Consider the following 12,337-nt stretch of genomic DNA (forward strand, 5'->3'; position numbering starts at 1 on the left):
TTGATACCTAGAATTTTTTAATTTTTTTTAAAACAATTTTTGAGTGAGCCTAGAATCTGGTAGGTGAATCTTCCAGTAACTTACCTTCATTAATTTTTTCTTCGAAGATGCAATATCCAAGAAGACAAGAATGTGAGAAGTGGCATATTTCACCTATTCCCTTAAAATCTCCAACACTTTGAAGGCCACCTTGAACACACTGGCGTACAGTGCTCAGAACAGATGCTGAGAGAGGAATTTTGAAGACGAGAAAGAAAAAAGTGAGCGATGTTTTATATAACATGTTGCTGGTTAATTATAACTACAAAAAGACATTTAATTGGGAATGATAAAGGGCAATTTAGTCATTTTAACTTTTTTATTCATGTATTAGTTATTCAGGTATAATTTATTCCACCTTCTACCTCACATAAAATAATACATAGATTGACTTATAACTTATACATATATTAATTATATGATATTCTAATTTCCTAACCAAGCATAGTAATATGTGAGTTGAATTTTATGCATGACATAAAAGTACCATCAAACATTCTAAAGCTTATACAAAATTTTATACCTGAATAACTTAGCCAGTAACCAAATGGCCCTTTACTTCTTATCTTCTTAGTTTATTACAATTTTTACATAACCAAGAAAAACCATATTAAAATTGATACTATTTAATTAAGGGTAATTTAGTGATATCACTTCTTACTTGATGAGTGATTTCCTAGGGGTATCCCTAAGCTAAAATTGTAATTTCATGGCACATCATTAAGGTTTAACTGAAGTTATGTTTGGCATGAAGAAATATAACAATTGTAATCTTTCATCACAGAGAAATTACTGCACTTTACAGAGACTCTTGAAGCTATACCTGCAACAATGTATAGTTTGGTATAAATGAGTCATAATCATAGTATATATGGATTATGGTGGTGTCCCAAAATTGCAAGCAACCACCAAGCACAAAGAGACTAATACTTACATAGAATGAAACTTCGGAGTATGCTAATTTAAAGAATTAATATCTTAAAAGGTCATAAAATTATGAAAATTTATCTAGTAAAGTCATTGAACTTTGATTGATATCAATAAAATCATTCTAACTTAAGGTTTTTATCTTAAAAATTCGCTCAACTACATTTATCATTAAGTCAAAGTCTCAAGGAAATTATAGATTTTCTATCACTGAGTATCTAGAAGAAGGGAAATATGCTTTCTATTATCTGAAAATGTATGAAGGCCATACAAAGCTTTGAAAGCAAAAAGGCATATTTGGAGAAATTTTAAAAAATGATAATTGGAGAAACAACATTTCACCAGTACTATGTAAGTCTTTGAGATTTCATAAATCTTAAAGAATTAGTTGAGAAAAATAAAATAACCTTGTTTGTGGACTCTTTGAAATTTCATAAGCAAGGTTATTTTAATGATAAATATAACTGAGTGATTTTTGAAAATAAAAGTCTTAAGTTAGAGTGATTTTATTGATATAATATAGAGTTCAATAATTTTGTTACGTAAATTCAGCATTCACCCCCTTTATTTTTTAAATTGCAAAAGCTCTTAACTATTGCATTTTCATCAGTGGTCGTTTAGATTGTAAGTCGGAATAGCCATTAAAGGCTTCTCTCTGCATGTTACTATCCCAAACTGTTCATCAATGTCTAAATCACAAGGTTGCATACCATTTGGAAGCTCCCACTCAAAGCAATGCACTAATTGTTCCACCACAAGGAGGACGACGGTAACTGCCAACTGCATTCTAGGGAAGTTTCTTCTCTCAGATCCAAATGGTAGATATTGGAAGTTGCGCCCACGAAAATCTATGCTGCTCCCAATCTCTCAGGTAAAAACTTCTCAGGCTCAAGCCAAATATTTGGATCTTCTTGGTATTCTTCCATGCCACAAAGTTCTTTTCTTTGTTAGGTTAAAAAATTGGTGAGTCAAATATGGATTCGTAGTTGAAAAATCTCAACAACCAAATCTCACAATTTTTTTCTACCAAGAAATCTAACTTTGAATTTTGATTTCTAATTGATGTCATCAATAACATCAAAGGGAACATATTTTTCCCTATAAATAGGGCACTCTTGTTCATTTGTTAAATACATTAAGATAGAGAGAAAAAATATTAGAGAACATAGTGAGGTATACCATAGACTATAAGAAAATAGTCTGTGAAGAAAAATAGAGTGTGACCGATATCTTAGTAAGGTGGAAACCAAAAGAGTGTTATTCCTTTTGAGTGTGTTGTAGTCACTTTGAGTATTTTACTCGTGAATACTCAGTGTAAAATTTCTTACTATAGTGATATCAATTACTTCTCTTGACCCGTGGATTTTTCCTTATCTAAAAGGGTTTTCACTTAAATTCTTGGTGTCATTATTTTCTCATTTTATTTTCACTATTTTGATCATATATATTTTTGTGTTAGTCAATATTTTTCCAACAATCTAGTATCAAAGCAAGGTTTTATCTGAGTATGCTCTGTTGTTGCAGCACAATATGAACTTCCACATCAGAAAAAATTTACTTTGGCTTGCAATAGCTATATATTTTTAAGAAAAACGATAGAAATCAACACAAATAGAATGGTTACTTTGAATAGTGTTAATTATGCCATTTGAAAAAGAAATCGAAAGATTTGTTTTATGTCAATAATTTTTATCAACCAGTCTTTCTTACTGTAAAGCCTGAAAATAAAATAAATAAAGAGTGGAATCTATTGCATAGACAAATTTGTGGATTTATTAAGCAAGTGGTCAATAATAATGTATTGAACCATATTTCTGGGGAGACACATGCTCGAATCCTATATGAGCATCTTGAAAGTTTGTATGCTCGAAAGACTGGAAATAATAAAATATTCTTAACAAAACAGAAGTTAAGCTTAAAATATCATGATGGTTCTCCATGACAGATCGTCTGAATAATTTTCAAGGAATCATAAACCAAATAGAGTTTGGTATGAAAATGATGTTTTCTATGATAATTTAAGAGTATTTAGTTGCAAAGCTTATGTACATGGGCCAAAAGATAAGAGGTCAAAGTTAGATGCCAAGATAAGGTAGTGCATCTTTGTTGGATATAGCCTTGATGAATTTGGCTACAGGCTATGTGATCCAATTGAAAAAAAGCTTGTGAGAAGCCGCGATATCATTTTCATAAAGAATCAAACCATTGAAGATATTGACAAAGTACAAAAGCTAAAATCTTCAAGTTCTAATGGCGTAGTCCATCTTGATCAAGTTCCTCATACAAATGTGTATGACGATGGTGGGCCTGATGATCATGGTGATGCCTAGAATCATGTCCCAAATCAACATGTTAATATTGACAATAACAATGATGTTGTTATTGATGAAGATCCTACTTAGAAAGTTGTGGACGAATCAAATATTTTTCTTTGCAGGTCTACAAGACAACATATTCCCTCCTCTTATTATTCACCTAATGAGTATGTGTTATTCACTGATAGAGGTGAACCTGAGTGTTATGAGGAGGCCATGGAAGATGAGTATAAGAATCAATGGATTGAAGTCATGCAAGATGAGATAAAATCTTTGCATGAGAACTACACTTATGAGTTATTGAAATTGCCTAAGGGCATGAGAGCTTTGAAGAACAAGTGGGTGTTCAAAGTTAAAGTTGAAGAACACAGCTTGAAGCCCAGATAAAAAGCTAAAAAATTTGTTAAGGGATTTAGTCAAAGAAAGGGTATTGACTTTGATGAAATATTTTCTCCTATCGTGAAAATGTCCTCTATTCGTACAGTTCTTGGTTTGGCTATTAGTCTTAATTTAGAAATTGAACAGATGGATATGAAGACGGTCTTTCTTCACAGTGACCTAGAAGAGGAGATTTATATGGAACAACTTGAGATCTTCAAAGTAAATATTAAAAATAATTATGTGCAAACTCAAAAAAAAGTCTCTACGGGCTAAAGCAAACTCCTAGACAATAGTATAAAAAGTTTGAATTTATTATGGGGGAGCAAGGCTACAAGAAGACTTCTTTAGAACATTGTGTATTTGAACAAAACTTTTCTGACGATGATTTTATCATCTTCTTGTTATATGTGGATGATATGTTGATTGTGGGCAGAAATACTTTTAAGATTAACGAGTTGAAGAAAGAGTTTTGTAAGTCTTTTGCTATGAAAGACTTGGATCATGCTAAGCTAATTTTGGGCGTTAGGATTACTCGTCTCAGAGATGAAAGAAAGATTTATCTGTCACTTGAGAAGTACATTGAACATGTACTGGAACACATCAACATGAAAAATGCAGGCCTGTTAGCACACCTCTTGCTGGTCATATGAAGTTGAGCATGAAGATGTATCTTACAGCTCAGGAGAAAAAAGAGATCATGGCCAAAGTTCCATATTTCTCCATCGTAGGAAGTTTAATGTATGCAATGGTATGCACTAAACTTGATATTGCTCACGCAGTTGGTGTTGTTAGCATATTTCTCGACAATTCAAGGAAAAAAATATTGGAAAGTTGTACAGTGGATATTCACGTATCTAAGAGGAAGCTCAGATAAACGCTTGTGTTTTGGAGGCTCAAATGCAATCTTGAAGGGCTATACAGATGCTGATATGGCAGGTGACCTTGAAAACAGAAAATCCACTACTGGATATTTATTTACTTTTTCGGGAGAAGCTATAACATAGTACTCAAAGTTGCAGAAGTGTGTTGTGCTTTCTACAATTGAAACTGAATATATTGCGGCTATTGAAGTTGAAAAGGAGATGATATGGTTCTAACAATTTCTTCAAGAGCTTAGCTTGCATTGAAAGGAGTATGTCGTCTATTGTGACAGTCAAAATGCAATAGACTTGAGCAAGAACTTCATACACCATGCAAGAACGAAACACATATACGTGAGATATCACTGGATTCGAGAAAAGATAAAAAAAAATATATGCAGGTTGAAAAGATCTCCACAAATGAGAATCCTGCCTATATGTTGTCCAATGTGGTAACAAGGCACAAGTTCGAATTGTGCAAAGAACTTGTTGGCATAAGCTCTCTCTGAGAAGATGAAGATACTCCTGCATGGAACTGGAGGGGGATATTTGTTGGTATCCATCCCATGCCACAAATTTCTTTCTTTGTCAGGTTAGAAAATTGGTGAGTCAAATGTGGATTGGTAGTTGAAAAATCTCAACAACCAAATCTCATCATTTTTTCCCATCAAGAAACCTAACTTTGAATTTTGGTTTCTAATTGATGTCATCAGTGACATCAAAATGAACATATTTTTTCCCTATAAATATGGCACTCTTGCTCATTTGTTAAATACACTAAGATAGAGAGAAAAAAATATTAGAGAGCAAAGTGAGGTATACAATAGACTATAAAAAAATAGTTTGTGAAGAAAAATAGAGTGTGAATGATATTTTAGTAAGGTGGAAAATCAAAAGAGTGTTATTACTTTTGAGTGTGTTGTAGTTACTTTGAGTATTGTGCTCGTGACTACCCAGTGTAAAATTCGTTACTATAGTGATATCAGTTGCTCCTTTTGGCCCGAGGTTTTTCTCTTATTTAAAGGGGCTTTCACGTAAATTCTTGGTGTCATTATTTTTCAATTTTATTTCCACTATTTTTACCAAATATATTTTTATTTTAGTCCGCATTTTCCCAACAGATCTCTCAGAACTATATAACAATTTACCATGATTTTGAGATTCCTTTTGCATGTGGAAACCATTGACTACACAATCTTCCATGGCCTTATGATAAAATAGTGGCACTACAGGATGCAACCTTAGGCACTCTTTTATAACCATGTCTAAGTAGTTTAAGTTCTTCAGGTCCGATTCTTCTACCATTCTTTCAAGGTCTACCACTTGTTGCAACTCCTTTTGAAGTTTCTTCATCACTTTGGGATGCCTAAGAAGTTCCGTGAGTATCCATTCCGTTGATAATGTTGTAATGTCCATTGCAGCCAGAAGCACGTCCTGTATAGAAAAAAGAAGAAACAAGGGAATTAATTAGTACAAACCTTTCCTTCTTATGGCGTGTGGTATGGAAAAATACATACCAACAAATTTTTCTTCTCCATATTGCATTATGTCCATCATGGTATCCACAAAGTCTTTGGTTTGCTTCTGGTCATGAGAATGACCGTGTTTATCAATAATCTTCTCAAGGAACTCATCAAACACCTTTGCAAGATCTTTGAGCTTGCGGTTGAGTCCCTGGAGATCAATAGAACCAAGGAAGGGTAAAAATCACCAAGATTTGGCGTTGCTGCTAAATGCACAACATCGTGAACAGCAGATTTGAATCCCCTCTTGTCAAAGTCCTCATCCATGTACTTCTTTCCAAACACCATTAAGCAAGTCAAGTTAGCATTCAAGAATGAAATATTTGCACTATGATCAACAGCTACGCGATCATGGGCTTCCTTTTCAAGTGGCTCGATCAGAAGTTGAACTTCTTGCTTTCTCATGTATTGAAATGAATTGATCTTGTGATTGCTTAAAAGGTGCACTGTGAACAATTTGCGCATGTTGCACCAATACACACCCTACTTTGCAAATACCATATTCTTCTAGCCATAAGACAAATATTGAGATGCCTAATGATGAGGCCTACTACTAAGATGTGGTCATCTGTCTTGAGTACCTTCTTGTCTGCATCAGCAGATGAGGCAATGATTGTAAGTACTATTCCCAATTGCACATACATAATAGGACCATGTTTCTTTGTTAGTTTTTGTAAATCTTGGTGCGGATTTTTGCCTAACAAATAAACATGTCCTAAAATGGGAAGTCCTGTTGGACCTGGAGGAAACCTTTTCCTATTGTGAATGCTTAGCAGCTCATACAAGACATATAGAAATAGAGCTATTAGAATTGGTTCATCAGTTGGTAGACTATTAGTTTAGAAGATTAAACTAATTAATCATTTGTTTGTTAGTTAGAAAAGTTAGTTAGGTTGTTATCCATGTGGCATGAGAAGTTAGTGAGCAGTTAGCATTAGAGGCCAGGTATTCAGCTGTATATATGTACATGTCTCAGTGATTAACAAGCTCAATGAAAACATAATTGTCTCTGTAAATTTCATCATGGTATCAAAGCTTTGAATTGGAAATTGATTTTACAGGATCCTTTCACTATTGAATTCACAAGGATTTTGTGATTCAATTTCTGAAAAAGCAGAGCAATGGAGAATTCTGCAGCTACTACCATTGATGCAAGGACAGTGGACACTCCAGTTGAGACTCTCGATCAGATTGATTGAAAGCAAAATCATCCTCTATCTCTACAATTCGGACACTCTTGGATGTGTTCTCACCACAGTGCATCTTACAGGGACGGAGAATTACTTTCTATGAAGCAGAATCATGTTGATTAACCTTCAAGCCAAGAGTAAGCTGGGGATCATGCTAGGGACATGCAAGAGGAGTGATTATCAAGGAAAAATGCAGGAACAATGGGAGAAGTGCAACGCCTTTGTACTCGCGTGGATCATGAACAATGTATGGAAGGAATTACTTACCGGCACTGTTTATGCAACAGATGCAGCTATGGTGTGGGCAGATCTGAAGGAAATGTTTGATAAGGTTGATGGATCAAGATGCTATTAGTTTCACAGGTAAATATTCATGTAAATATGATAAGTCTAGAACTTATGTGGATCATTTAGCATGTTTGAGGTTGTTTCCTTCCTTATGGGACTGAATGAAGTATATGGTAATGCACGTAGTCAAATCTTAAGGATAAACCCTTTACCAAGTATTGGAAAGGCATATGCTATGATAATGGCACATGAAGGCCAAAGAATGACTGCAAGGTCACATATAGGGGGTGGTATTCTAGAATCAACTGCCCTATATGCAGGGAAAGAAAATTATCCAAAGAAATATCAGTTTAAGAAAAAGAACTGGGATCAAATATGTTACTATTGTAAGCTTCAAGGTCACATCAAAGAGGATTGCTATAGATTGATTGGTGATCCTCCTGATTAGAAGTTCAAGAAGAAATCAGGATCAGCACCAGATCAAGCCAATCAGGTGCACATTAATAAGCAATAGGATATGGTGAACCATGTGACTCAACGGATGAGATAGTTTCAGTTGATGATATTGCACCTATGCTCAAGGGAAGGAACATTGAGCCTGGCACATCATTGAACCACTAGCCTACATTCACTCCAAGATAATACAACAAAAATATACATATGCTGGATAAGGAGGAAGCAGGCTCAAACTCAGGAGGTGCATTGGACAATATGGCTAACATGACAAGTATAGTTATCACTCCTAAAGCTTTATCTTTGACAAACAAAGAAACAACTAATGCTTTATCTTTGACAAACAAAGAAACAACTAAGGATAAGAAAAAGGTTGGATAGTAGATTCAGGAGCTACTTGTCATATGACATCTAGACTGGATAGGTTGAGTTCTGCATCTAGTTGTATATGCGGGAAGGTACATTTACCTAATAGTGAAACCACTTCAATCTCACATACTGGTCATTGTAACACTACAGATAGTGATGTATTGGATAATGTATTAGTTATGCCCGCATTCAAGTATGATTTACTTTTAGTATCAAAACTGACAAGATAATTGAAATGCTCAGTTAATTTCTTTCTTGAGTTTTTTTCCCCCGAGACCTCTTCAATGGGAAATTGAAGGGAATTGGTAAGGAGATTGATGGTACTACTTTCCTACTCAGATCCCATGTGGAGAAGGCAAGAATGATGAGATAGTGTTCACGACACAACACTCAATACACATAAGCTATTGTGGTATAACAAACTGGGACATCCTTCCATAAAGGTGATACAACCCTTGTTTTTAGATAAGGAGAACATTGGCATTGGTGCATGTAATAAATGTTCAATCTGTCCTCTTGCAAAGAAAACCAGATTGCCTTTTTAATTGAGCATGTCTAGGGCTATTGCTATTTTTGATTTGATCCATCTAGATGTGTAGGGACCATATAGGACTACTACTCACAATGTATGTAGATTTTTCTTGGCTATAGTTGATGATAATTCCAGAATAACTTGGTTATATTTTCTTAAAATGAAGAGGTGATGTGCTTTCAATATTGAAGTCATTTTTTTCTCTAGTTTAAACTCAATTCAATAAGCATGTCAGGAAGATAAGATATAATAATGACACAAAGTTTTAATGAAAGTGGTAGTTTGTTTAAACCACTTGGTATTATTCATGAAAGTAGTTATCCACACACTCCAAAGCATAATAGAGTGGTGGAAAGAAAACACAAACACATACTTGAAGTGGCTAGAGTACTTAGATTTCAAGGTAATATTCCTATTAGATTTTGGGGAGAATGTGCATTTGCTGTTGTTTACTTGATTAACAGACTACCTACTGTGGTGTTGAAAGGCCAAAATCCTTATGAAAGTAATGTCCATAAAGCAAATCTTGATCATCTCAGAGCTATAGGATGTTTATGCTATGCAACCAGGATGGTCAAACGTGCTTTTCTAGAGCTGAAGCATGTGTTTTGATGGGATACTCAGCAACTCAGTAGGGATATCTATTATATAGTCTGTCTAAAAAAAAGTTTATAGTCAACAGAGATATTGTATTCAAACAAACAACCAACACAACAAGGGATATCTATTATATAGTTTGTCTCAACAAAAGTTTATAGTCAACAGAGATGTTGTATTCAAACACACAACCAACACACAAAGGTTAGTGTTTTCAGCTGAATCCCCAAGTGTTTTTCCTATGTTTGAAGAGGATAAAGAGTTGCCTGTACCAATATTGGCTTGGAGAATGCCACTATGCCTATGGAAAATATATCCGTGGAAGGTACCTTTGCAGAAATGGATGTTGTTTCTTCTGAAAAGATGTTCACATGGATAAAGCTATCGATAACACAGTGTAGATACCACCTACAGAAATTGGAGGAGACACAACATATGATATCAGTATTAATGATGCTCATGTGATTGATCACACAATACCCAAGCCAGAAGATTTAGACAGTCATCTAGGATCTCTCATCCTCTTGTTCGGATGAAAGATTATGTTACTCAAGTGTCTAAATCTCATCCTTACTCCCAAAGAAATTATGTATCATATGATGGTGTGTTCCCTCAATACAGAGCTTATTTGTCTGAATTTTCTACAGAATTAACCTAGAATCTATGAAGAAGTAATTAAGGACACAAGATAGGTACATGACATGAAACAAGGGATCCAAGCCTTAGAGGAAAATGGAACTTGAGACTTTAGTTCATTTACCAACATGCAAGACAACTATTGGTTGCAAAGGATGTTTAAAATCAAGTATAAAGTTGATGGTCAAATTGATAGATTTAAGGTCAGATTGGTGGACAAAGGCTATAGTCAAACTGAGGGAATTGACTACCAAGAAACCTTTTCACTTGTGGTGAAGATGGTGACAGTAGGTCAATTATAGGCTTGGTTGCTGCTGAAAATTAGAACATCTATCATATTGATGTTTTCAATGCATTTTTACAAGGAGACTTATTTGAAGAGGTTTACATGGAACTACCTAAAGGGTTCTGTAGTCAAGGAAAGGATAGATATCATGTTTGCAAGCTTCCAGATAGTGAAATGCTAGTTGACAGAGGCATTTCCCAAGTCAGGCTATATATAGAGTCAATTAGATTACTCTTTGTATAATAAGAAAAGAGGATCTGGTTTGGTGGCGATCTTAGTAAATGTTGATGATCTATTGATCACAGGAAATAATATTGGGTTAATAAAATAAATTAAACATGTGTTGCACAATTATTTCAAAATCAAGGACCTAGGAGAACTTAAGCACTTCTTAGGGATTGAGTTTATGAGATTTGGCAAAGGCATTGTGATGAATCAAAAAAAAGTATGCACTTGAGTGGATAGCTGAGGTAGGATTGAGGAATGCTAAATCAACTGTGACACCACCGGAATGTAACATGAAGTTAACCAGTGTAGAATATGATCAAGGGATTCAATCTACTAACACTCTATATGAAGATGGTTTTAGATAACAAAAACTTGTTGGAAAGCTACTTAATCTCACCATCATAAGGCCAGACAAAACCTTTGTAGTATAATCCTTGAGTCAGTTTATGCAGCAACCAGTTTGTCATTATGTTGCTTGTCCAACCACAAGGAAGTTTGTCATTGGATTTTTATAATAGTTTGGTGATTCACTCATTTCCTGGAAATCTAAGAAGAGGAATACAATGTCTAGAAGTTCTGCAGAAGCAAAGAACAGGAGTCTAGCTACTCTAACATCTGAAATAATTTGTGTAATAACTCAGAAGGTTATTTTTGGATATTTTCATAAAATAACCATGTTACCCTACGGTTAGTTGTCCCGAGTGACTTCTAATTTGTGTTTGGGGTTGGTTTTGGGGAAATTCTTTGAAAAGATGAAGTTTTGGAAGTTTTTTGAGTTTTGAAGGCTTAAAGTATTCAAAAGCTGTATTTGGGACCAATGGAGTTTGGTTGTGTCACGACTCGAGCCTAGGGCCTAGACGTGACACGGCGAATGAGACACCCGGAGGTACCTCACCCAAGCCTCTTAGAAATCATTAATCATTTCATTGGTAATGGTAAACAATAACAAGCGGAAATAAAAACATTTTTCCATTTGTGTCCAAACATACCTCTACTAATAGACTTGGCGGGGGCTAAGACATATCCCTAGCTCACCCTCATAATAAATGTCAAGAAATACCTTAATAAAAGTCTTACTATTCTACATAACAAAAGCTTAGAATAAAAAGGATGTTGTTCCCGAAACATAGGAACTCACCACAAGCAATCTTCAAACTAATTCGAGTTAGCCACGTGGAGGAGATCTAGGAACGACGTCGGTTCCTACATGGTGATATCATGTAGGCAAAAAGTATGCGTTAGTACTTTGAATGTACTAAGTATGTGAGTATGCTATGAAATGAAGAACATAAGAGAGACGTGAGTAAGCAATATGCATAAGTGAATGCATGCATTAGACATCATCATATGAGACTTTAAAATATTCATTTTGTGGGGAAGTGACCATAACCGACATTTAAGACCATGCGAGATATTACATGGAATCCAACATAAGCCCCTACGTTGGCACGGGGAGACTACTTGCCAGGTAGAACTCCATTCAGATTATATTTAATTATTTAACATTTGGTGGCTACAAAGGCCTAGCCGACAAGGGCTCCTATGGTGGCACATAGTTAATGCAACATGAGACTTTACTTAAGGACCCCTTAGGCCGAGTCCCCATCTACATCTACATTTGGTGCTCGGTCAAATCCCACGGAATAACATTTAAATATCATAATAACATAAGCATCGTATAACTTTAGACATCAAATCATCATCGGTGGAATA

The 12,337-nt window shown here is 35.0% G+C and overlaps 1 protein-coding gene and 1 pseudogene across 1 annotated transcript; one reads left to right on the forward strand and one right to left on the reverse strand.

The window, feature by feature from the left end:
• Window positions 1-1,572: 1,572 nt before the first annotated feature.
• LOC129891604 (cytochrome P450 71AU50-like) lies at window positions 1,573-7,308 on the reverse strand (annotated as a pseudogene).
• Window positions 7,309-7,425: 117 nt separating this feature from the next.
• On the forward strand, window positions 7,426-7,971 carry LOC129891614 (uncharacterized). Its single transcript, XM_055967030.1, has 2 exons — window positions 7,426-7,566; window positions 7,630-7,971. Exons 1-2 carry the CDS (start codon window positions 7,426-7,428, stop codon window positions 7,969-7,971), a joined length of 483 nt encoding a protein of 160 aa, XP_055823005.1.
• Window positions 7,972-12,337: the final 4,366 nt, after the last annotated feature.

This window comes from Solanum dulcamara, chromosome 1 (assembly GCF_947179165.1).
Source record: "Solanum dulcamara chromosome 1, daSolDulc1.2, whole genome shotgun sequence".
NCBI lineage: Eukaryota > Viridiplantae > Streptophyta > Magnoliopsida > Solanales > Solanaceae > Solanum > Solanum dulcamara.